We start from the raw sequence: 23,797 nt of genomic DNA on the forward strand, positions 1-23,797 counted from the left end.
AGCAAACGTTAGCTTTCTAATAGCCGTGACAGCTAAAAGACACATTCACGTAGCTTATCTTTCTGTCTAGGTTTTTTAGTGACAGACGAAGTTGGATGTTGTGGTAGTCGTGTCACTGATTGTTGAGCTGCAGACCATGTGCACCGCTGGTTTCTTCTTCATATCGGCATCAACAAAATAATCCATGAACCCACATTATATTATTCTTGGTCCATCTGCCTCCATGACTGCGTGCGTAACAGTTGACAGCTAGTGAGCTGTGCAGCGTGCCACATGCATTGCACCGTAAAATCTCACAATCATGTTTACAATAAAACATGATGTAATCTAACTTGAAAAAAAATGCAGATATTTAATGTCACCTGAGTCCCCCACCTCTGGGTTCCTGTATACAGGCCCTTAAAACAGTGTTTGGTATGAAGTGATGAATGCTTTGCCTTCATTTTACATTTGTAAATTTGTCTGAAATGCATGTTCCATTAATTAAAACTAAATATATTTATTTGCTTGTGTAAAAAAATGGTTAATGTTTGTATAAAGGAATAATTTATCATGTCTAATCTTTCCTACATGTGAAAAATAAATCCCTCTATCAGGACTATTGTCTGCAAGCTTTTGAGGTTGTTATGACTGTTATGTATTACTTCTTTCCTTTGCCTGCCTGTTCCAGGCTGTTTGAGGAGTTAAGGAGAAAAGGACACTTGATGATGATGATGATGATGGTGCCGGTCAAGTGGGCGTCAGGAACAAGTGCTGCACAACAAAAGGAAATGTTTGTCATAAATTATGTTTGCTCAGTCACTGAATCACTCAGTGTTACACACTCTTGTGTGTGTGTGTGTGTGTGTGTGTGTGTGTGTGTGTGTGTGTGTGTGTGTGTGTGTGTGTGTGTGTGTGTGTGTGTGCGTGTGTGTGTGTGTGTGTGTGTGTGTGTGTGTGTGTGCTCTTTCTTTGCCTCGCCAACAGGGAAAGTTATTTTGCCCAACAGCCCTAATGTCCCTGTAGCTATGGTTGCTGTTGACTCTGCGTGTGTGTGTCAGGGGGAGTGTTAGTGCATTCAGGAAGGGTGTGTCTGGTTTGGTTTGTCAGCCCGTACCTGCACAATTTCATACGACTTGCTTTTTTATTAATCATACTACTGTTGGGACAACAGTGACTTTGGTTTTGTGCTGATGTTGATGATGGTGGTTCATATGATGACACTTAAGTTTCAAGCAAAACCATCTACATAGTATCAGTAATTCATTTTATTTAAAGTTATATGCCTTAATCCTGTTCAGATAACTTTTTTTTTTCACATAATTTCATCATTTCAGAAAGTGTGATTTTACAGACTAACCTACCCTTCCAACATGACTGTTGAGTTTTTGACAAAAATGTTTCGAACAATGCTTTTTAATCAAGCCTGTTAACATGTTTAATGTTGCTGTGCACAATGAATGAAACACTTAACTGTTACGGCTGAAATCCACCAGATGCGTCTGCAGTCTGTCTCTGCTCTGTCACTGCAACGGATCAGATAGGTTTTACATTCATGTCAAAGTGTCAACTCACACAGGATCTGTTGTAGTTCATCTGGGAGGCTGGTCCGTCATGTTGCAGGTAATATGCAGCCACCCTATTTTTGCTGGACATGGACGCATAAATTCAGCGTAAGGAAGATCGAGCGGGACAGGAAGTTGTGACCGGAAACTACCTTAAAACACCAAGAGACTTTAAAAATAAAATAAACCGTGTCAAAAATGGTTTGCTTTTAGCTTCACAAATGGACTCAATGAGTGGAGCCAGACCAGGAGTCAACAGGTTTGAGGTTTTAAAGCCCAAAATGAATGAAGAGAGACTTATCAATGGAGAGGGAAGCACAGGAACGCCTCAGTCTTTGACTCCAGCTGTCTGTCAGTCATACAGCTTGTTGGACTAAAGCAGCCGGTGTGAGTTGACGAACGCAGTCAACATGCAACAGAACAGACTCAGACTGCAGATGTATCTGGTGTATTTGAGGAGTAAAAAATAGAGGTAGACCGATATATCGGCCGGCCGATATTTGGACATTTGTCTCTATCGGCCATCGGCCCTATTTTCTTTGAAAAAGCAGATTTTTGATCCGTTGTATAAAATGACGCAATTTTTGATCAGGCACAAAAAAGATGAGCACCTCAAACTTTTGGAACCACTTGGATACATTACATACTTTTGTTCAAATTATATTAATAAGTTTAAATTTCTTTTTTGACATTTTAAGAAGAGTGTGAATGTTTACTACTGCTTGTTACATTGTGTGTTTACTCAGACAAAATATTTCATTGTTTTGAAAGCTGAATAAATGTTCAGAGGACTGGACACGACTTGTTGTAATAGATTTCTTTTAGTTGCTCAGAAATTGCCGCGTTTCACAAAAATGTGATAAATATATATTTATTTAACAATCGGCCTGAATATCAAATTGGAAAAATCGGCTATGCATATCGGCATCGGCTGCCCAGATTTGGAAAGCATCGGCATTGGCATCGGCCCCCAAAAAACCTATATTGGTCGACCTCTAGTAAAAAAATCAGGTGCATTGAACTCTCACCTTATGTTGAACTCTCACCTTATGTTGAACTCTCACCTTATGTTGAACTCTCACCTTATGTTGAACTCTCACCTTATGTCATCCAGCACTCAAAAGATATTGGCCTTTCTGCATGTCATCCCAGTGCTCACTCCTCATTGTCACATGCTGATCTTTGTACTTTTAATTTGTACTTGTCTTGTTCTCATGTAAATATGTCAATAGTAGGGATTGACTGATTATGGGCGGGGCCGATTATCAGGGCCGATTTTTGGCATTTTGAAGCATATCAGCATCTGCTTTTTAATCCGACTGCCAATAAGAAACAAATTTAAAATTGCGTTGTTGCGGCTCTGATGCAGCTGCTCCGCTGTCTGCAGTCACTTTCCAGTCCCCAGCACTGTCCCACCCACTGTACTATCTGATTGGTTACACAGTCATGGCTTGGGAAACAGCCAATCAGCAGTGCAGTTATTACAGTCATTGCAGTTACATTGAGATTTTCAAAAACTTTATTTACTGCAGAAATCTTTAGCTATTTATTTTTCTAAGTTTTGATTTAACTTTATAAAATATGCTGCTAAGCCTGGGAGCTGTTTAATGAATGTGTTTGAATGAAATTTAGTGTTGGAGTTTGTATTGTTCAACATTTTGACACCAATATTTTTACTTTGACAGAAAATTAATATTGGCTTCAAATATTGGTATCAGCCTGGAAAAATCCATATCGGTCTATTAGTAGTAAATGGTAATATTTTGCTGCTTGTCTATATTTCTTTAAATTTCTTTTTCCTCTTATTATCATTCTATTTTTTATTGTTATTGAAATTATTGCATTTTTTCTATGAGCTGCTGTGGCAAAAAAAAAAATATCCCCATGGGGGATCAATTGAAGAATATTCTATTCTATTCTATTCTATTCTATTCTATTCTATTCTATTCTAGTCGTTTCCCTTGAATGACACACATTTTCCAAGTTGTCACTATCAGTGGCCTGAACTGTGACCCCCTTTGCGACCTTCGGTGACCCTCAGAGGAAGTCTGTAAACCCGTCCTGTGGAGGGAACACACCAGAGACACTTTGTCTGCTGCTGACAGTTGCTGCAGCCATTTTTAAGCTCAGGTTGACATCCATACAGCCACTCACATTCTCTCAGTCAGTCACTGACAGGCTGGGAAAACTTCAGGTCTTTTTCTAACATATGTCAACCTATATCGCATTATTCACTATTCATCAAGCAGTAAATTTAATGTGATCATAATTGTGTCTTACTTTATTCTTGTCATAGTAAGTGTCTATTTTTCAAATGTTATTTTAATCTTTGTTGGCTTAGAATGCTTCTAAAGCCAAGCATGTCAGATGTTAAAACCTGCTTGGTTTTCTTTTATATTCTACCCAAGACTGCAAGTCTGTTCTGTCTGTCCTATTTTTATTAACACAAAGTTTATGAACTTTTAAAAGAAATTCTCACATTTTGCATACACTTTTCAGGTCTTCACAGTACCAGTGAAGATCTCATCTGGTTTAATTGTATTCTCCATTGAAATGCTTCAGTAGTTTTGAGGTGATGCACAATAACACACTGTATGATTCCATCTAGACACTAAAGAGCAGTTCTGAAGCCCTTATTTTAGGGAACAACACACTGCTGTTTGGCACTGACTGTAATCAGGAGGAAAGACGTTTTTCCTGTTAAGCACCCACCCTCTACCCATTGTACCCTGCTCACTCAACACTGGTTCCCACTGGATACAATTCCCAGTACAGACTTGGCTAATGACAGGTGACTTTTCTGCAGTTGTTGTTCTGTTTTGGAAAGACTTGTAAAATTCAAAACAGTTCCCAGTCATACTTTGTTTTAGAAACCAGAGAAATGGAAAAAGGTTTCAGAGGCCGTACATATCTGTGTTTTGAGGACGGCATAATCGAATGAAAGTGTTTAAATTGTGGGTTTTAAACGACAAGAATCCATAAATACATTTGATATTTGATGCAGGTTGGCAGCCATGTTCTGTGGAGGCAGAGTTGGCCTCTGCTATGTATACAAATTCTCTTTCTCCCTCTCACACACACACATATATACACAGACACAGGAGAGCAGCTGCCAGCACCTAGTTTGGTTCTGAGGCTCCACCGGGCGTCTATTTGTAGAATGATGGAGTCATGTAGAAGTGTTTTACTGAAGAACTCACATATATATTACAGCCACACACACACACACACACACACTTCACTCTTTAAAAACTATTTATTTATTGCACATTCTTTCGTTTGCAGAGTGAGTATTCAAACCCAGCATCTGTTTCCAAATGAGTGTGTTTGTATCCCTGGGGTGTATTTCCAGAGCTGGTTTAATGTTGTTTTGATGATTTGGCAAGTGGTCATTAATTTGAGATGCCAGTTGAGTTTAGCCACATGAAGAGCTATCATTTTGAAGACGCACAGTTTGTGGGAATGCCTAGCCTTAGACCAATGTGGGATCTGTGAGGACCATTAATGCATTTTATAATTGCAGGATTGGATAACTTCTGAGAGACGTTTCACACAGAGCAGTTCTCAAGACAGATTGGGAGAAGATTAAAGCTGTTTGTTTGTTTGGTTTTCATTTCTTTATTTTTTATTTCTAGAGTTTAATCCTGTCTGTGAAAATAAGCAGTCCTTTGAGTGTCACATGACAAGTTTTAAATAGTACAGAAGTCAGAGTGTGTTTGGAACATAGACTGTATAAAACATGGATGTGGTCTCCGCGACGTCATCCATCTTTTCATGATGGGGCTGGACGATTTATTGAATTTTGATATTGATTTCGATTTTGGTTACTCACGATCATAAAAACATTATAATCTAAGAAAAACGATTAAAGTGTATGTAATTTCCTGCACTGCCGAAGCACTGTGAATGCACCTGTGTTGTGCACGCAACTGCAGCAAGCATTTGTCAATCAACAACATGCAAAGAAAGTGGTTAACTAACATGGTAGAAAGGGCCTTTAGTTGACAAGAAAGGTAGGACTATTTCACTCATCTGGAAGCAATTGGGCTTCAAGTCGTGGGACATCCAGCAAAAGGACATTATTTGCAAAATTTGTCAAGCTATCGGGTCCACTCCCCAAAGCAACACAACCAATTTTTTTAACCACTTAAAGTTTAGCCACAAAGTGGTCTATGACCAAGTTTTAATGGACCCTAAGAGACGAAAAAAGTGCTAGCTTGTCAGCGTCAGTCAGCACCACAATGACAACACAGTCTTCCATTAAGGACACCCTTTACAGTGCCACTCTATATCCCACCTGGAGACATCAAGAGATAACAGAGGCTGTTACATTTATGCTAGCAAGGGACATGTACCCTATCAGTACCGTAAGCAACCCAGGATTCCAGACACTTGATTTTGATTGTTTTTTCAAGTTGTAATTCAATAAATACTCAAGTTTTGAAATTATGAATAATTGTGTTTGTTAATCGTGATTTCAATATCTATCAAAATAATTGTGATTATTATTTTATCCATAATTGTCCAGCCCTAGGTCATGATAACGTGGAATGATGCCAGTCCACGGACGGAGTCATATTGAATGTGACGGCTTTGAGCTTCCTTTCGAACAACTACAGGGTGCTGAGCTGTGCCTCTGATTGGACAATCAAACGATCCTCATAACTTCTAAACCGCAGAGTTCGAAAAAAAAAAATCACCCACCAGTGTGTGCAGATTGCAAAATCAGTGTTTTTTTTAATCAGGCTGTAAATGTGTTTTTGATGCTGTAAAAGTCTGGGGTTTTTTTGGCTGGGTGTGTTCGTAACTTCTGGTCCTTGATGAACAGCAACTTTTAGCACTTCTTTCTGCATAGGCTCCATTTTTACAAATCGGATGTTGTCCCTTAGTTTGGATATGGTAAAACCAACCAAACCTTGTTCAAACTTGAGAGTCCATCAATAAAAAGTAGAGTAAGCTTAGGTTAGCTCTGCTCATTTGTTCATTTCCAAAACAAAGCCTTGTTAAAAGTCATGTCTTCACTACAGTGTGTGTGAGACTCGGGCAAAAGGTGGCACTGCAGTCTAAGTCAGACACCTGTCATCAAGCACTTTATCCCTTTGTATCAGTAGAATTATACTTATTAAAAAAAATGTCTTAGTATAAAACTGTGTGTTTGTCCAAACATTGTTTGTTCTTGTCTCAGAGATTTTTTACGATCCATGGAATAACCAGAAAGTTAACCCCCTTTTTTCCACCATCATGGAGATATCTCACCACCTCAGCCTCTGGCTTCCCTGTGCTACATTCCCACTTTGCGTAATATTATAGTTGGAGCCATGTTGTTATATCTACCAGAAGGCTGAGAGCTCCAGCTGTTCAACACAAACAAACACAGACTGATAGCACGGGCAGATATTAGTCATTGACTGTGGCTATTAGGAATGCAAAGCATTTATTAATAAAAAATATGGCCAAGTATTGTGTGTGTGTGTGTGTGTGTGTGTGTGTGTGTGTGTGTGTGTGTGTGTGTGTGTGTGTGTATGTGTGTGTGTGTGTGTGTGTGTGTGTGTGTGTGTGTGTGTGTGTGTGTGTGTGTGTGTGTGTGTGTGTGAGCAATGGCACACTGACCTCTGGTTGGACAGGCGACAGGGTGGGTTCTGTAATGTCACTAACCTGCCCCAAGAATAGACAGTGAGGGTGACAGGAGGGGTGTGTGTGTGTGTGTGTGTGTGTGTGTGTGTGTGTGTGTGTGTGTGTGTGTGTGACAGAGAGAGAGGGGGGAGGCGAGAGAAAGACTTGATGTGGGAATGTGAGAAAGAGGGAGTGTGTATGTGTATGAGTAAGAGAGTGGGAGCGTACTCCCAGTGCAGTCTGATCAGAGTTTCAGTCTCCGTCTTGCTGGATTACAGCTCCCACAGCGACCTGGAAACTGTTACTGAAAAAAAACAAGCAGGATTACACCGGAGTGTTTCACTTTCACCAGCGGTGGCTGTCAGTGGAGTGTGAGCTGGGCTTTTGCAGTTAATTAGGACTTTCGCAGATGAGAATGGAGATGAATGGTCGTGCCTTGCCTCCATCAATACCTGAAGATGGAGAAGCCCCAGACCATGTCACTGAAATGAACGGCTTTCATCAGAGGCTTCATGATGGGGACGGGGGAGAGGCAGAGGTCCCAGTGTCTAAGTCTCAGAGACGAAAGAGTGATGTCAAAGTCTATAAGGAGTTCTGTGATTTTTATGCTCGCTTGTAAGTATAAATCCTTTGATTAAAATACTGTTGTCTGAATTTCACTTGGCGTTGCCGGTAGTATAAAGGAGTTTTAGCAATTTTATGTTCATACACAGAAATCCACATGTGTGGTCTGAATTGAATGAGCCATCACCAATTTAAGGTGGTAGTGACAGTAAAACAGGAGAAGTTATAACATGTTGGTAAAAGTTTTGCATTAAGGACAAATTTCCATTTCCATTAATCTACCAATAACTGGATATTACCAAAGGTGTTGAATGGGATGACCTGGCCTGTGGCTGATGATTTCTAACAGCAGAACACTTTGGTAAAAGATGACCTCATGAATTAACTCTGCAGGTAGGACCGTCAGAGGTTGAAGGACTGGGTGTATAGGAATCCAGTCTGCTCATACCCTGGCATGGTATTAGTGTGTATGCTCCCAGCTTACTGCAGTGTTACAGAATGTGAAGAATTCTGACATTGTATTGGCTGGCTTTACCACTTAGTTTGATGTGTTTAAGCTGCCACACTCTGTGCCATGTTTGTGCAGGGACCGCTCTGAGTGCTACAGGAGGGAGTGCACAGGAAGGGCTATCTTTGTGCCAGGGGGGAGTTGTTATGCAAAGCAGAATATTCCAACTGGCATTCCAACTATGTGTGCATGACTGACAGGAAGGCTAAATATACATACTGTATTTTTGACTTATCTGGCCTCAGAACAGGTTGTGGTAGAACATGGCTCAGGGTGACCCACAGGTTTGTGTAGAGTTGACTTTAACTCTGGATGTACTTTTCAGATAGAACTGTAAGAGAAAGAAAATGTTCATCTTTATTTTTACTGACAGTGGAAAGATTCCATCATCATCCGTATGGAATGATGAATCAGACACCAAAACAATAAACTTTCAAAGCATGGATGTGATGAATGTGTGAAATCTCAGCCAGTGTTTTTGTTACTTTTAGTAAAAAATGTTTTATTATTTTTAATAAGAATGGCATTCACCTGACAATAAGTTCTTCAGCATTTTTACCCATGTGGAAGATTTGTTTCCTCTTTAAATTCAATCCATTCAGGTTATTGTGGCTCACATTAAGTCTAAACATCATTTTTAATAAAAGTAAGACGTAACTTGCTTCGATTACAGTTTTGCAGCAAGGCCTGCGACAGCACCAAAAAATTAATTTGTTCTTACTTTACCCCCTGAAATAATTTGCGACTTTGACTGATCAACTTTTTACTCCGATTACTGTATTTTTTTCATCCACCACACAAGATGAACATTGACATTTTTTCACCTTTGGTTTCCTGAACTACCAATTGAGAAAAAGTAAAAGTACCACAAAACTTTAGGGCCATGAAAAGGATTTTAAAAAAGAGTTAATTTGCGAGATTGATCTCATATATTTATGAAAAAAAAAATGTGGTAAATTTACTAGAAAAAAGTCGTGAATTTACAAGAAGAAGTCATAATTTTATAAGTATAAACTCTTAACTTAGTCTATAGCCACAGGCTGTCAGAAAATATAAGAAATGTAGTCTGAAAAGCGTGAGATCACATGTGCTGTAATTTGCAGTGATATCCTTGAAACAAGCGCTTCTATATGGGGGACAATGTAAGTTCCACGGTGCTGAGGACGGCTTATTTAGAAGGAAATGTATTTGTAGCTCTCAGTCTACCTGGCTGTGATTGCAGAGAGGTGTGGATTTGTAAAAGTTATGTTCCAGTGATGACTTATTGAGGAAAGACAAATCTGTAAATAGTTTTCTAAAGGCACACCACACACTAACCGATTCTTCAGCAGAGTGTCAGCTTCTTTAATATTCCAAATCTTGTATAGTAAAACATGACGAACCGGAGAAACTAATGATGGTTGATTTTGGCTTCTTAAATTATAAGAAAAAAAAAAAAAGAAAAGAAAAAAGATGATGGAAAAAGTCTCAGAAATGGCAGGAATGTGGGTTGTGTGTATTACAGTGTGAGTTGGAGGTGAGTAGGGTCGTCCCTTTGCCATGTTCATTATCTACGATCTCTCAATCGGAGGCCTTCTGAGCAGCTCCGACTGGACAAATTCACACTTAATACACCCCACACCACAGAAAAATCACACACAGTGTAATTTGCAAACATCAGATAATCAGGCCTTTGCTGGCTTTGATTGTGAGGAGATTGGGACAAAAATCAGCCCCCTTATCCTGTAGTGCGTACCTGTCTTAACTTTATCAGAGTTCTTAACAAAGCCCCAGTTTCTTAGCTATAGCACACAACAACAGCATAACATGAGTATAATTGTACTTATTGTGATTATGCTGATGTAGCAAAAGTTAGAATAGTTCCTTATTTGTAAAACCTATACTCAAGTATAACTTCACAACATGCTCCACGCTCCTCATGTTAGTACAAGCGCTCTCCTGATAGCCTGTAGCTGAAGAGTTAAATTTAAGACTTTGTTTTAGTAAAATTATGACTTTTTCTTTTACATTTATGAGATTAATCTCGTAAGTTACCTTTTTTAAAAAAAAAAAAATATGTGGCCCTTATTGTCCGTCATATGAAAGCCAAACCTCAACTGATCCTTAAACATCTCTGAGGTTGCAGTTTTCCCTCAGTGTTGTTGTAGGAAGTAGAAAGAAAAAGGATTGAAACAAAAGGAAAGTGAATAAGGTGGAGTAACCCAGAGTTTGTAAAGGCAGTCACCTCTTCTCTTTATTCTGCCAATAAGCCAAGGGATGGGTACCTTTCACATTTGAAATGATGCAGTACCGATGCCAGTACTTGGTAATCAGTACTGGTACCCAAAGGTACCAATTTTCTGTACTTTTTTGTGTTTATGTGGTAAAAAAATATCAATTTGTTTAATAATAAAGTATTACAGTTTTTCAATTTAATATATTTATTCTTCAATATGTAACCTGCAATGCTGTGTTCATGTCTAGCATGGAAAATTGCCTACTCCTCCAATTCTTCACAGTCACAAGGATGCATTTAGGTACCTTAACATGGTACCTTTTGGTTTTTCGTGAATCGGTACCTGGTACTCTTGACAGATTTTGGTCGATACCTATAAAAAGTAACCAATTCAGTACCCATCCCTAAATAAGCCTCCAATTTCCAGAAGAGCTTCATGATGTGGTGACAAGGATGGAAGGGAAAGATTGTGAATTTAGTTTGAAGCTCACTCTTTTCCTGGTTGAATATTTACACTTTTTCTTGCACCAGATTTGACAATAAACTCGTAAGTCGTTATCTGATTTACTTTTTGCAGACCAGAAAGAGGTGTCTAGAATAATTTTGGTGTTAATCACTGATAAAAACTCCTAACAGTGCCTTTGGTTGATGGAAAGAAGTTGAATGACTGTTTTTTGAGCCTGGATGCTGAAGGTTAACAAAGCCCTTCACCAAATGACAAAGGTCACAGTTTGGCCCTTATTCAACTTGACGGTTGATGTTTTGTGGAGAGCAGGTGAGGGATTGGGGCCTTCACACTACGTTCTGCTCACGGTGTTTCTGTAAAACTGCTCCTGCAGCAGTGACATCTGCTGTTTTGCGTTCAATAGAGAAAACTTATTTTGTTTCAGCTCTGGGACGTGTCCTAAGCTCGTCTTTGCTTCACACAGGGTGCTTGAGGCAGATAGGAGGGTGGAAATGCCTTAGGGATGTATCATTTCCTCCCATAAATCCTTTGGACAGGGCAGGGCTGTCAGCGTGTCTGATATGAAGCCAGGCGGGGTGTATAGAATAATATGTGTTTGATAAGTGTGTGATGGAAAACCAAGATGAAGATATCTCTACATCTTTTTTCAGTGTAGTCGTGTGTGTTGAGTTTTCACAGCAGACTCCTGAAAAGACATTTACTATCAGATTGTTTTAAGACAAAAAACATTGAATACAATCCAAACAAGTCAGAAATGATGAGCAGAGTGTCTAGGAGTGTGTGGAACTCCTGTTGATTCACAAATTGCTCTAACTGAGTTTATAATCACAGAAAATATCCATCACAGTCTTGTTTGTGTCTGTGCGTTGCTACGATACACTTTGGTATTTGACCTTTCAAACAAAGTGGAGAAGGCAGGATGGTCCAACCGTTCTCGTTCTTTTTTTTCTCTTCTTTTTAACATATCTGATCATCCTGGTCCCATGTTTTTTAGTTGTTCTCTGTCTTATGGCAGTTTTAGTTTAAGGTTTAGCCAAAGCTTGATACAAAGACAGAGAAGGCTATAATCACCACTGAACTCATATTCAAAGTTAAATCATTTACGTCCTTAAAACATCTTCTCCATGTTTCTGTACTGAATTATATCCAGGCGATGGAGTACAGATCGTATCAATCATCCAGCTTTAAGCAGTTTGTAGACTTCTCCTCCTTTAAACCTGTGTCAACCAGAATAAAAACTAGGGGTTGGGAATATGAATCAGCCATTTAACAGTTGTTTTGCACAGATCTTGTGTAGGATCCTCGTAGATTCTGGATGTATCCAGCTAAAAGAGCAGTTCAGAGGGACTGAGACCTCTTCCTGGTGTGAAAAGCTGAAGCTCTTCCACTGAGGCTTGGCACAGTGTGCTTTGCCAGGTGTGTTATTTATCAAACTGCCTTTTTAACAACTGTTTGCTCTGGCATACAAATGTGATGCTAAGCAGAATCGAGGGGTGTAAATAATTAGGTTTTTAAGAGGCAGTGAGGCAGGTCTTTGGGTGTGACCCTATCTGTGCAGCAGGTTCTGGCACCAAACCTCATAAAGTTATAAATTATTAGCCTGAGGCCCCGCCCCCAAGATTCATGGCAGTCACAGTTTGCAGAGAGGCAGTAAAACAAATCACACTGTTTAATGACAGGGCAGGCTTGGTTTCAGATGTCAGTTTAAGTCTGTGCCTCAGTGTACCTCAGTCTTTGTCAGACCTGTGTAATATCAAATTGAGCCATATAAATGAATGATGAATGAGTGCTGTCAAACATAATAATATATAATGTATAATGCAAGAAAGTTAAGTGAAAAGTAGACAAAACCACTGAGAACAGTCAAAACAACAATAACAATAATAACCCACTCTATAAAAAAATGAAATCTTATCAAGTGTTTTTTTCTTATTCTAAGTAAAAACTGTCTTATTAGACTTGATATGAGCCACATTTAACCGGTCAGTCCAGAAAAATGTTTTGTTTCAAGTGGTTTACAGACAAATATGACCTCTGAACTGCTTGTAACAAGTAAAGAAACCTGCCAATGGAACAAGAAAAATTTACCTGAAAATTTGTTTGAAACTAGAATAATGACTTAATACAAGTAACTTTTGTCTTGTTCCATTGGCAGATTTTTTTTAACTTGTTACAAGTGATTCAGAGCTCATTTTGTCTTTAAATGACTTGAAACGACATTTTTCTGGACTTGTGAGGTGAATGTGGCTCATGTTAAGTAGGGATGGACAAGTATTGGTATTGGTATTGGTATTGGTTGATACCAGTGATATGACCACACAGATGGCCAGGGTATGATAAGTGGGGAGTGAAAGAAATGAACCAAGGACAAAAGAGGGATGAAATTAAGCGTTTGTAAAAGGAAAGGGTAAAAATAATAGGACAACTTAAAACAAACTTCAGACAACATGAATGAACCAGGGAGAGTTAACAGTTAAACTGTTTTATTTTGCACTTCAGTTTCATTAAAAAGATCACTAAAACTCTGGCAGTTGTTAGTTTAATTTTGCACTTTTGTTTATGTCTTTAAAACAAACTGTAAAATTAAAGAGTTGTTTGTGTTTTATTTTGGACTTAGTGTTGGAGTGACTGAGTTGTCTTTGATCAAAATGATATGCCACTATCTGTGTGGTCTGAACTGAATTAGCAGTCAGTAGCCACCGTTTCATGTAGAGTTTTTTGTCTTTCTGAATGGAATCTTTCTGAATGACTTTTCTGAAAACAATAGTTTTCATGGAAAGGAATATTCCGATCCCTGGTCTACATGCGCCACTGTAATCAAACAGAATAGTCAATGGGGCATGCGCAGAAAAACGTAAACATCACCAGCAGTCCAGTGCTGACGGCTCGCCACCATCTTTAAAATTGAGGAACGTCTCTAGTTGCGTCTTACGTCATAACTGAGCATGCGCTGACAGAATGCACCCTGACAACTTTCTGTTTGAGTGGATACATGAAACCTCAATCGATTTGGGGAAGGAATATTCCACCCTTGTGAAACCGATTAAATGTCCATTTGGATTGGCACTTTTCTTTCAGAATGAGGTGTATACAAAGGTTAAATACTTTCCGTTTGAGCAAATAAACCCAATACAAGCGGAATATTTGGCTCCATGTAAATTTGGCTAATGATTTAAGGTGGTAGTGACAGTAGAACAGGAGAAGTTCTAACATAATGGTAAATGTTTTGCACCAAGACATATTTCCATTTCCATTAATCTACCAATAACTGTATATAACCAAAGGTGTTGAATGGGATGACCTTGCCTGTGGCTGGCTGATGATTTCTAACAGCAGAACACTTTGGTAAAAGATGACCTCATGAAATAACTCTGCAGGTAGGACCGTCAGAGGTTGAAGGACTGGGTGTATAGGAATCCAGTCTGCTCATACCCTGGCATGGTATTAGTGTGTATGCTCCCAGCTTACTGCAGTGTTACAGAATGTAAAGAATTCTGACATTGTATTGGCTGGCTAAATTGAAATTGTATGGATCAAAAGTACTTGGTGGTATCAATACATAGTACCGTCAAAAAAGAGTACTCGCACTTGCACATCCCTATTATTAAGTCTAAAAAGACATTTTTGACTGAAGGTAAGTCACTTGATAAGATTTGAGTTTTTTGCAGTGCAACATGTCTGGAAAGGAGCAGGATAAAGCACAAGCTTTTCTAAAACCTTCCTCTTCTTCCTCCCTGTACCTTGAGAAAACTATGTTATTGAATAATGCACTCACACTCACTGCTGAGTCCAGCAGTGCACATGATAAAATGGAAACCTCAGGCTCGTTCTCAAAAGACAACCCGTAGGTCCCCACCTCGTAGATCTCCACACCCTGATAAGAAGAGCCAAAACAAACATTCAACCAAGATATTGAGTCAAGTCTTTTAAATCCTTTCCCCTCTCTCCTCCTTTCTGTCGAAGCTGATCAAACACTTTTTGTTACTTTGATGTATTCTTTTGGAAATATGGTTAAAAATCAAACAAAACAGAAACATGCCTTGGCAGTCATATATCTTACAGGTGATTAAATGTGATTGTTGAGCTGTGATGTAGCAGAATTAGAGTTTTAGAATATTAACGCACATCATTAACAATCATACTCAAAGTGTTCATTTCAAGTAAAAAAGAGTGAAAATAACAACTAAAGATCCTCACTTTGATGTTTTTCTCTTTTCAGCAACATGGCCAACGCTCTGGCCAACGCCATGTGTGAGCGATGCAAGAGTGGTTTCGCCCCAGCGGAGAAGATAGTGAACAGTAACGGGGAACTTTACCATGAGCAGTGCTTTGTGTGTGCTCAGTGTTTCCAGCAGTTCCCTGAGGGACTCTTTTATGAGGTAAGCCATTGTCTTCCCCGCTGCTGGCTTCTCACTGTGACTCAGATCATCCAATAAAAGGTGGATGATGCAGTGAGTGAAAGATTTAAACACATACCTGAGGGCAATGGACTGCAACTGCACAATTAGATTAAAAAATAAATAGCATGATGGGAGCATCTGATGATGATCAATTCAAGGTTTCACCATTTTTCTCACTTTGCAGTCGTTTTAAAATGACCATGAGCGACCACAGGAATCCGTCAACCAAAAAGGTTTTTGATCCTTTAAACAAAAGTCAAACCACATGATCCTGTGATATGAATAAGGAGGGACGTACTGGATTATTGAAACCCTTCATCCAGAAAGGTGCGTCTACCACCTTTGACACTGGGCCAGATGTTTCTCCAGCAGGCCCCAGGGAACCTGGTGCTCTGTTCAGAAGTCTCTGACCCTGCAGCACCAATCAATCATTTCTTTGTCTTCTGTGTTCAGAAAACAGGTTGAATACAGGAATATGTACAAAGCAATTCCGAGGAGTAATGGATTTTAAAAGTTAGTTTATGTGTTTTAGTGTTTACTAGCCTCTATGTCTTACTTCTGAATAGTTAGGAAAAATAGGATAAACAAAAGAAGTTGTTCTGCTCTTTATTTCCACTCAAAAACATCAGTCTCCGCAGGTAAAAAGACTGTATCAGGTTAAAGTTGAAGTTTTTCACTCTGGTCTCAAAGCTCCTGTAAGGATTTCCTGACTGGTGGTGAAACAGCTTAAAATTAACACATTATAGAAACTAAAAAACTTGTATAAACTGTCTTATTTCACTCATTGTGAGTCATACTCACCCGACAAAAACAAAAAAGTATATATATTATTTTCATGATACAAAATGACAAAAAGACGTCTGAAATGCCTGTAAAAGTAAAATATTAAAAAAAATTATAAAAGGGTAATAAAAATTTGTTTTTCAAGTTTTTTGAAACAAGAATAATGTCTTAATGCAGGAAAAACATTTGTTTTACCCCATTGGCAGATTTCTTTACTCTTTAAAAGTGATTCCAGTGTCATTTTTTGTCTTTGAATAGCAGACCTACATGTGCCTCATATTAAATTTAATAAAACAGTTTTTAAAAATTTGTCAAAAACACTTGCTTAGAATCCAGGTTTTACAGTGTAATGACGCGTATTTATGCACTGCAAAAAGGGGGCGCAATTACAAGATAAAACCAGAGAAAATTTCTTGAAACTATGAAATTATCTGTCCATGCAGCAAGTTAATTTTACTCAATAAGAAATCTTGCAGTCAGAGTGTGAAAGCCAGGATTTGGCTGATCTTTAAAATGAGAAGAAAATGCTTATTTATAAAGAAAACAAAACTGGAAACAAACTTCCTGAAGCACAATAATAAGTGAAATATTCTAAATACAAGCAAAAAACAGTTTAGAGAGGTATGATTAAGATTTTTTTCAAAGAAAGATTTTTTTAATCCAAAAATAAGTGTTTTTTTGTTATATTACGACTAAGAATAGGCCTCTGGATGTCTAACTGCACCACGAGTTGTAGTATGGAGTGTATAACATCTCCACATTATTTTTTAAACATCTCAGCCATTCAGTTTAAAATGTGTTTTAAACTCAAGTAACTTCAGGGTGTTACTGAACCTTAAAACAATTTTTTTTTGGTAAGGTTTTTGGTGAAAGAACTCATTTTAGCTTATTTCAACAGTTTTTATTGATTTTTAAGATTTCCTGACAAACTGAGGAGAAACAGACAAGTTCATGCACAATTTAAGATTATCCCATAAACTAAGATCAAAAACAAGTTAAAAGAAAGTTTTAAAATAAATTTATTTATCCAAAATTTCTAAGTCTAAGAGACAGTCAACACCAACATTGACAAATTCTAAGATGACAATTTCAAAGTCCAGGGTGTACCTCTCGCCCAATGACAGCTGGGATAGGCTCTAGCCCCCTGCGACCCCCAACAGGATAAGCGGTTAAGAAAATAGAAATGGAACTGGCTCTGAGAACTTCTAACTCATTCTACCCCTGAGGACAAAGAGGAGAAGGCTCAGATTAAGTGCACACGTGTTCCCTGAACAGATGAGTCTTCAGACATCTCTTAAAGTAGAAAGGGACTCTGTGGATCGTATAGAGTTAAATTTCATTCCATCATTTGGGCACAACAGAGGAGAAGAGTCTGGCTAGAGATTTAGAGCCACGCTGGGCTGGGAGCACCAGGTGTTTTTCACAAGCAGAGCGTAGTGGACCAGAAGGAGTGTAGACCTGGATGGGAACCCCAGGTAGGCAGTAGCTGTTCTTGTTAATGTTTTGTAAGCTAGAAGAAGAGCTTTGGATTTGATTGGAGCTGCCACTGGAAGACAGTGAGGATAGATTAACAGCAGGGTGTCATGTGCTGTTTTGGGCTGGTTAAAGACCAGACGTGCAGCTGCATTCTGGGTAATCTGTAGAGGTTTCGATGGACACACAGGGAGGCCTGTGAGAAAAGATCTTCTGCAGTGGATGCGTGAAATCACAAGGGCCTGTACCAGAAGCTGCATGGCCTGTTGTGTCAGGCAGGGTCTGATCCTCCTGATGTGATAGAGGTTTCAGTGTATCATCCATTCATTCTGTATGTGTTTTAGAATCCGAAATCTGAAACCAGATAACGACTTTTTATTTCATTTCTTGTTTTTAAATCAAAAATTGGAAAACAAACGACGGCCTATTTTTCGCTGTTTTTTTTTGTTTTGAATTTAAAAATAGAGTATGAGAGAATAGAATTATCATGGGATTTTTGTTCTATTAGTTTTTGGTTTGTATCATTTTTGATGTGTTGTGACCCGGGAGTTGTCGACTTTTTTCTCAGGCGCTGATCTTGAAACCTGTTCACAGAGATAGAGAAAGTGATATACAGTGAGTGACATGTAACTATGGCCACAGTAGAACAATACAATGTTATTAAGCAGTTGTTCGAAGCTGGTAAGACCCACACAGACATTTCGGAGACGTTGCAGGACATGGGTGTCAGGAGATGCTCTGCAATGAGTGTCAGACGTTTCTGCATCCAACACAACCTCGGGTGGAAACGTCATGTGACTGATGCCTTCTAAGTGTGACATGCTTCCTGTCTTTAAAAAGCACATACACGTCCGGCATCCTTGACAAAAACGTTAACTAATAACAACTGTTAAACATTAGCCATCGTGCTGCTTGATTCACCCATCAATGGAATCACCCTGTGGAGAATGACTGACCTTCCTGAGAAAAAAAAGTCAACAACTCCCAGGTCACAACACATTGAAAATGATACAAACCAAAAACAAATGGAACAAAAATCCCATGATAATTCCATTCTCTCATATTCTGTTTTTAATTTCAAAACAAAATCAAAACAGCGAAAAAAGGCCATTATTTGCTTTCTGATTTTTGATTTGGAAAGGAGAAATGAAATAACAAGTATTTATCCGTTTTCCGATTTTGGATTCTAAAACAGATATGGAATGAACGAATGATGCACTGATATAGAGGGCATGTCCACAAGATCAAGCAGTGGAGGCCACATGAACCTTAAAGGTTAGCTGGTCATCTTTCAGGACACACAGATTTCTGGCAGAGTTTGTAGCACAAGTTGATTGTATTCAAGCTGGACACCGATCTGTGGTTGAACAGAGGGACAAGCTGGAAGGACAATGAGCTGGAAGGACTGCTTTATCCACAGGGGCTGCCAGGATTGACACATACAGGGAGTTTCTCACCAATGAAGCAGATGCAGAATAAAATCATGATAAAATGATGTTGAGGATTTAATCTATTGAGCGCTCACAGATAATATTTCAAAATGTTTCAATCAGAAACTGAGAAGCCAAGCTGTACTGACTTTTGGGATTACCAGAGTGTTAGTACAGCACGTCGTACAGTCATGCTTGCGGACTAATATCACATGGGGACTTGTGACTTTGAACATGTGATTCAGACATCAAATCCTGAATCTGCATTTTGGAGCTGCACAATCACAAAGAAGAAAAAACAAAAGGAAGAAAACTTGGCCATCACCTGCTGAAGAATCCTCTTACTGATTCAAGCTTTCTGCTCCAAAGTTTCTGTTAGTTTTCAAACTTCCTTTCCTTTATGCTTGAACAATGTGTCAGTGTAGCTGGGTGATTTTCTGTTTTTGACCCTGCCCTTCATATGTACCTCTTTAATTTGCAAATAAAACAGAAAAATTCAGACATCAGCCTCTTATTACGCAAACTCTCAATGCAGTGACTTGTAAACAAAGTAATTTTCTTTTTTCCTCTAGTTAGATTAATTTATGGATGCAGTCATAGTTTTAGCCTTTTAGCCTAATTAAAAAAGTCAACATCATGATCAAATACACATTTTTGATGATTTCAATAATAAAAAGCAGAAAAATATGTTTCACTGCCCTAATGGGTGTTTTAACAGCTCTGAATCAAAATGTTTTCATTCTTTTGACAGTTTGAAGGCAGGAAATACTGTGAACATGACTTCCAGATGCTATTTGCTCCTTGCTGCCACCAGTGTGGTAAGTAAAGGAACTGCAGTCACAGGAAACAAACTCCAGCTGCAAATCCAGACTGTCATTGAGACGTTACTGAGGGGAAACCCTCCCTCAGTGATCATCCCTCCTCTCTTCTCCAGGTGAGTTCATTATCGGCCGTGTGATCAAGGCTATGAACAACAGCTGGCATCCAGACTGCTTCTGCTGTGATATCTGCTCCGCTGTGCTCGCTGATGTTGGATTTGTGAAGAACGCCGGAAGGTCAGTTCCTGTCATCCAGAAACTCTTTCTTTGTGTCGTTACTTTCCTTTCTGAGCTTTTCCTCACTGTCCCATCAGGCACCTGTGTCGTCCATGTCACAACCGAGAGAAGGCTCGTGGCCTCGGCAAGTACATCTGTCAGAAGTGTCACGCCATCATAGAGGAGCAGCCTCTCCTGTTCAAGAATGATCCTTACCACCCTGATCATTTCAACTGCAACAACTGCGGGTAAACATGCACACACACACACACACACACACACACACACACACACGCACACACACACACACACACACACACACACACACACACACACACACACACACGCACACGCACACACACACACATGCACACACTGAATAAAAGAGGTCTGTATGAAACTGACAACCTAAAATGAAGGAGGCTTCATACATAGTTATGAATGTTGTCAATCGTGTCACCTTTGATGCAAAGTTAACATTGCATTGAATGTTTTTAATAATAGTAAAATAATAATAATAACAATAATATTAATAATAATAAACTTAATTTGTATAGCACATTTCTGAAAACAATACCACAAAGTGCTTTACATAATAAAAACAGAAATAAAAAAAAGAAATTAAGGAGAGGTTAAAGAGAAATGTGAGGAGGAGCGGAAAAAAAATGCAACAATATATAAAAGGCTAAAAACTACCACCAAATAAAGAAAAGGTAAACATCTGGAAAAAATAAACAATAAAAGATAAAAACAATTAAAAGTGCAAAAGATAAAGGATCTGAGATCTTACACAAAATACTGTCAAAGACAAAAGTAAAATGTTAAAATAAAATTATTATAATGTCAACTTGACATTAACCAAGACAAATTAACTTGTCAGTGTCTTGATTAGACATGAACATGTTATAACATGCCTGATTATGAAACCTACAGAAACTATTTAGTTTTATCTGTTAGCATTTTTGACTGACCCAAAGTGTTTAACTGTACTTGAGGTCGAGGAAAAGCAGTCATCATGATACTGTTATAATGATGTTAATGACAACCAACGTCACCCCATCCACATATGACAGGTTAATGTAATGCTAACAGAGAAAAGTAAACACTGGGTGGGACAACTGTTTTTATTCATGTAATGTGCTCTAAATGATTACCATTGTTTCAAAAACACACACATAGACATAGGTTATTTTTCCTATGAGAATGAACTTATGGCCCACCCTGAAGTTTCTGTAAGTTTGATGATCAGGCCTGTTATGTTATGACATGTTTAAAGACATCATCAGGTAATTTTTTCTTGTTTGATATTAAATTGCCATAATAAAAAAAATTCTAAACAATGTCAACTTTGAATAACTCCTTCAAATACATACCATCATGGGTTACAATCAGCCAGCCCAACAGCCTACAGTCCCCAATGAGCAAATAAACCCTGAATTGGATCATACATGAAAAAACAAACATAAGAACATATTTAAAATGACAAAAAAATACAGAGTTGGAGCTAAGGTAAAATAAATAAATAAAAAAACATTGTTCTTTTCTAATCTTACCCAATATAGTCTGATTTTTTTTTTTTTTTGCAAATGGTACACTTTTCCCTGTTGGTGAAAAAATGAAGTGAATTCTGACTTTCCATCTGAAATAAAGAGGTTTATGCCCTGTTCTTACATAGACTCCATGATCTTGCACATGGTTCAATGATTTAAAGAATAAATGCAATGACAGGGCTTCATGCTCGAAGTGTAAGTTGTGTGATGTTGTGAACAGTCCTGATCACACCAGACTCACTGACAGAGATCTTAAACTCTTTGCCAGACATGTCACAGTGCTGTCAGGCTAACATACCACTTGTTCTTTGGAGAAAAATAAAATGAGCTAGTATATTTCAGTGAGACAGATGATCATACAGTATATTGATGTGTGCCATTACTGACCTTTGCTAAGAAAATCAAAATGACTCTTCACAGAGATTCAACAAAACTGGTTGAATCACAAACCATGATCATAGACCAAATAGTTTCAAAATAAATACTAAAGCTGCACTGTCTGTCAGCAGATCAATGACAGAACAAAGACTGTTCTCTAGTGGACAAACTATGTAATTACAAGGACTCTGATTTGATGTTCTTGCATTTCTTCTGAACTATTTGTACCATTTAAACCTCTGAAAACACAAGTCCTGTTCTTTTTTTGTGTGCTCCTCTATGTGTAAATCAGTCACTCAATGGCGCCAAATCATAACAAAAATTATCTCAAGACGTGTATCTAGCTGTTGTAAAAAAATTCAAAGTCAGCATTTTTTTAACTGTCTGCAAAAGAATGATGCTTTCATCTTCATAGGATAAAATGTATAATTTTGAACCAGACCCCTGTGAAAATGTTACGTCTTGCATGCAGGTTGAGTCTGCTTGAGTTTGAGCAGAGCTGATCTAGTTTTATTTCCCTTCTCCCCAGTAAGGAGCTGACAGCTGATGCCAGGGAGCTGAAAGGGGAGCTCTACTGCCTGCCCTGCCACGACAAGATGGGTGTCCCCATTTGTGGTGCCTGCAGGAGACCCATAGAGGGTCGAGTGGTTAACGCCATGGGAAAGCAATGGCATGTGGAGGTGTGTTGTTTCACTATTAATCTTTGGGTGCAAGTTACCTGAAGCTTAGCAAACACAACATGTACTTTGCAAATACATTTCTACACACGTTGACAAAATTGTTGGTACCCTTCATTTGATAAAAGAAAGATTCACAGTGGTCAGAGAAACAACTTGAATCTGACCAAAGAAATAATAAATAAAAGTTCTATAAAATGTAATCAATGAAAGTCAGACGTTGCTTTTTCACCATGCTTCAACAGAATTATTTAAAAAAAGAAACTCATGAAACAGGCCTGGACAAAAATGATGGTACCTTTAACTTAATATTTAGTTGCACAACCTTCTGAGGCAATCACTGCAGTCAAACGATTCTTGGAACTGTCAATGAGACTTCTACACCTTCCAGCAGGTATTCTGGCCCACTCGTCATGAGCAAACTGCTCCAGTTGCCTCAGGTTTGAAAGGTGCCTTTTTCAGACAGCATGTTTCAGCTCCTTCCAAAGATGTTGGATAGGATTTAGGTCAGGGCTCATAGAAGGCCACTCTAGAATAGTCCGATGTTTTCCTCTTGGCCATTCTTGGGTGTTTTGGGTCATTGTCCTGTTGCAAGACCCACGACCTGCAACTGAGACCAAGCTTTCTGACACTGGCCAGCACATTTCTCTCTTGAATCCCTTGATTGTCTTGAGATTTCATTGTACCCTGCACAGATTCAAGACACCCTGTGCCAGATGCAGCAAAGCAGCCCCAGAACATGACAGAGCCTCCTCCATGTTCCACAGTAGAGACAGTGTTCTTTTATTGATATGCTTCATTTTTCCTTCTGTGAACACAGAGCTGATGTGCCTTGGGAAGAAGATCCAGAAGCTTTGTGACTTGTCAACAAGTAGTTTGGCAAATCCCAGTCTGGCTTTTTTCCTATTTGTTTTTAACAAAGGTGTTCTCCTTGGTCATCTTCCATGAAGTCCACTTTGGTTCAAACAATGACAGATGGTGCGATCTGACAGCCACGTTTACATGGACCCAAATATTCCGCTTGCATTTGGTTTATTTGCTCAAACAGAAAGAATTTAACCTTTGTATACACCTCATTCTGACAGAAAAGTGCCAATCTGAATAAACATTTAATCTGTTTCACAGAGGTGGAATATTCCTTTCCCCAAACCGATTGAGGTTT

General features: G+C 38.7%; 1 protein-coding gene across 5 annotated transcripts in view; it reads left to right on the forward strand.

Annotated features, from left to right (window-relative positions):
• The window catches only part of LOC141808747 (LIM and senescent cell antigen-like-containing domain protein 1), a 47,648-nt gene that overhangs the window by 15,966 nt on the left and 7,885 nt on the right, over positions 1-23,797 (forward strand). For 2 of the 5 annotated variants that reach the window (XM_074695445.1, XM_074695444.1), the window contains 5 exons: positions 15,130-15,289; positions 19,748-19,814; positions 19,931-20,051; positions 20,129-20,278; positions 22,488-22,638. In XM_074695445.1, the coding sequence (XP_074551546.1) occupies positions 15,130-15,289; positions 19,748-19,814; positions 19,931-20,051; positions 20,129-20,278; positions 22,488-22,638 (649 nt within the window). Of the gene's footprint in view, positions 1-7,443; positions 7,773-15,129; positions 15,290-19,747; positions 19,815-19,930; positions 20,052-20,128; positions 20,279-22,487; positions 22,639-23,797 lie in introns of those variants that run through there. The other 3 variants (XM_074695441.1, XM_074695440.1, XM_074695442.1) reach the window with 3 other exon arrangements.

This window comes from Halichoeres trimaculatus, unplaced genomic scaffold, assembly GCF_033239565.1.
Source record: "Halichoeres trimaculatus isolate MK-OKI-2021-1 unplaced genomic scaffold, fHalTri1.1 fHalTri1_scaffold_19, whole genome shotgun sequence".
In the NCBI taxonomy this organism is placed as follows: Eukaryota; Metazoa; Chordata; class Actinopteri; order Labriformes; family Labridae; genus Halichoeres; species Halichoeres trimaculatus.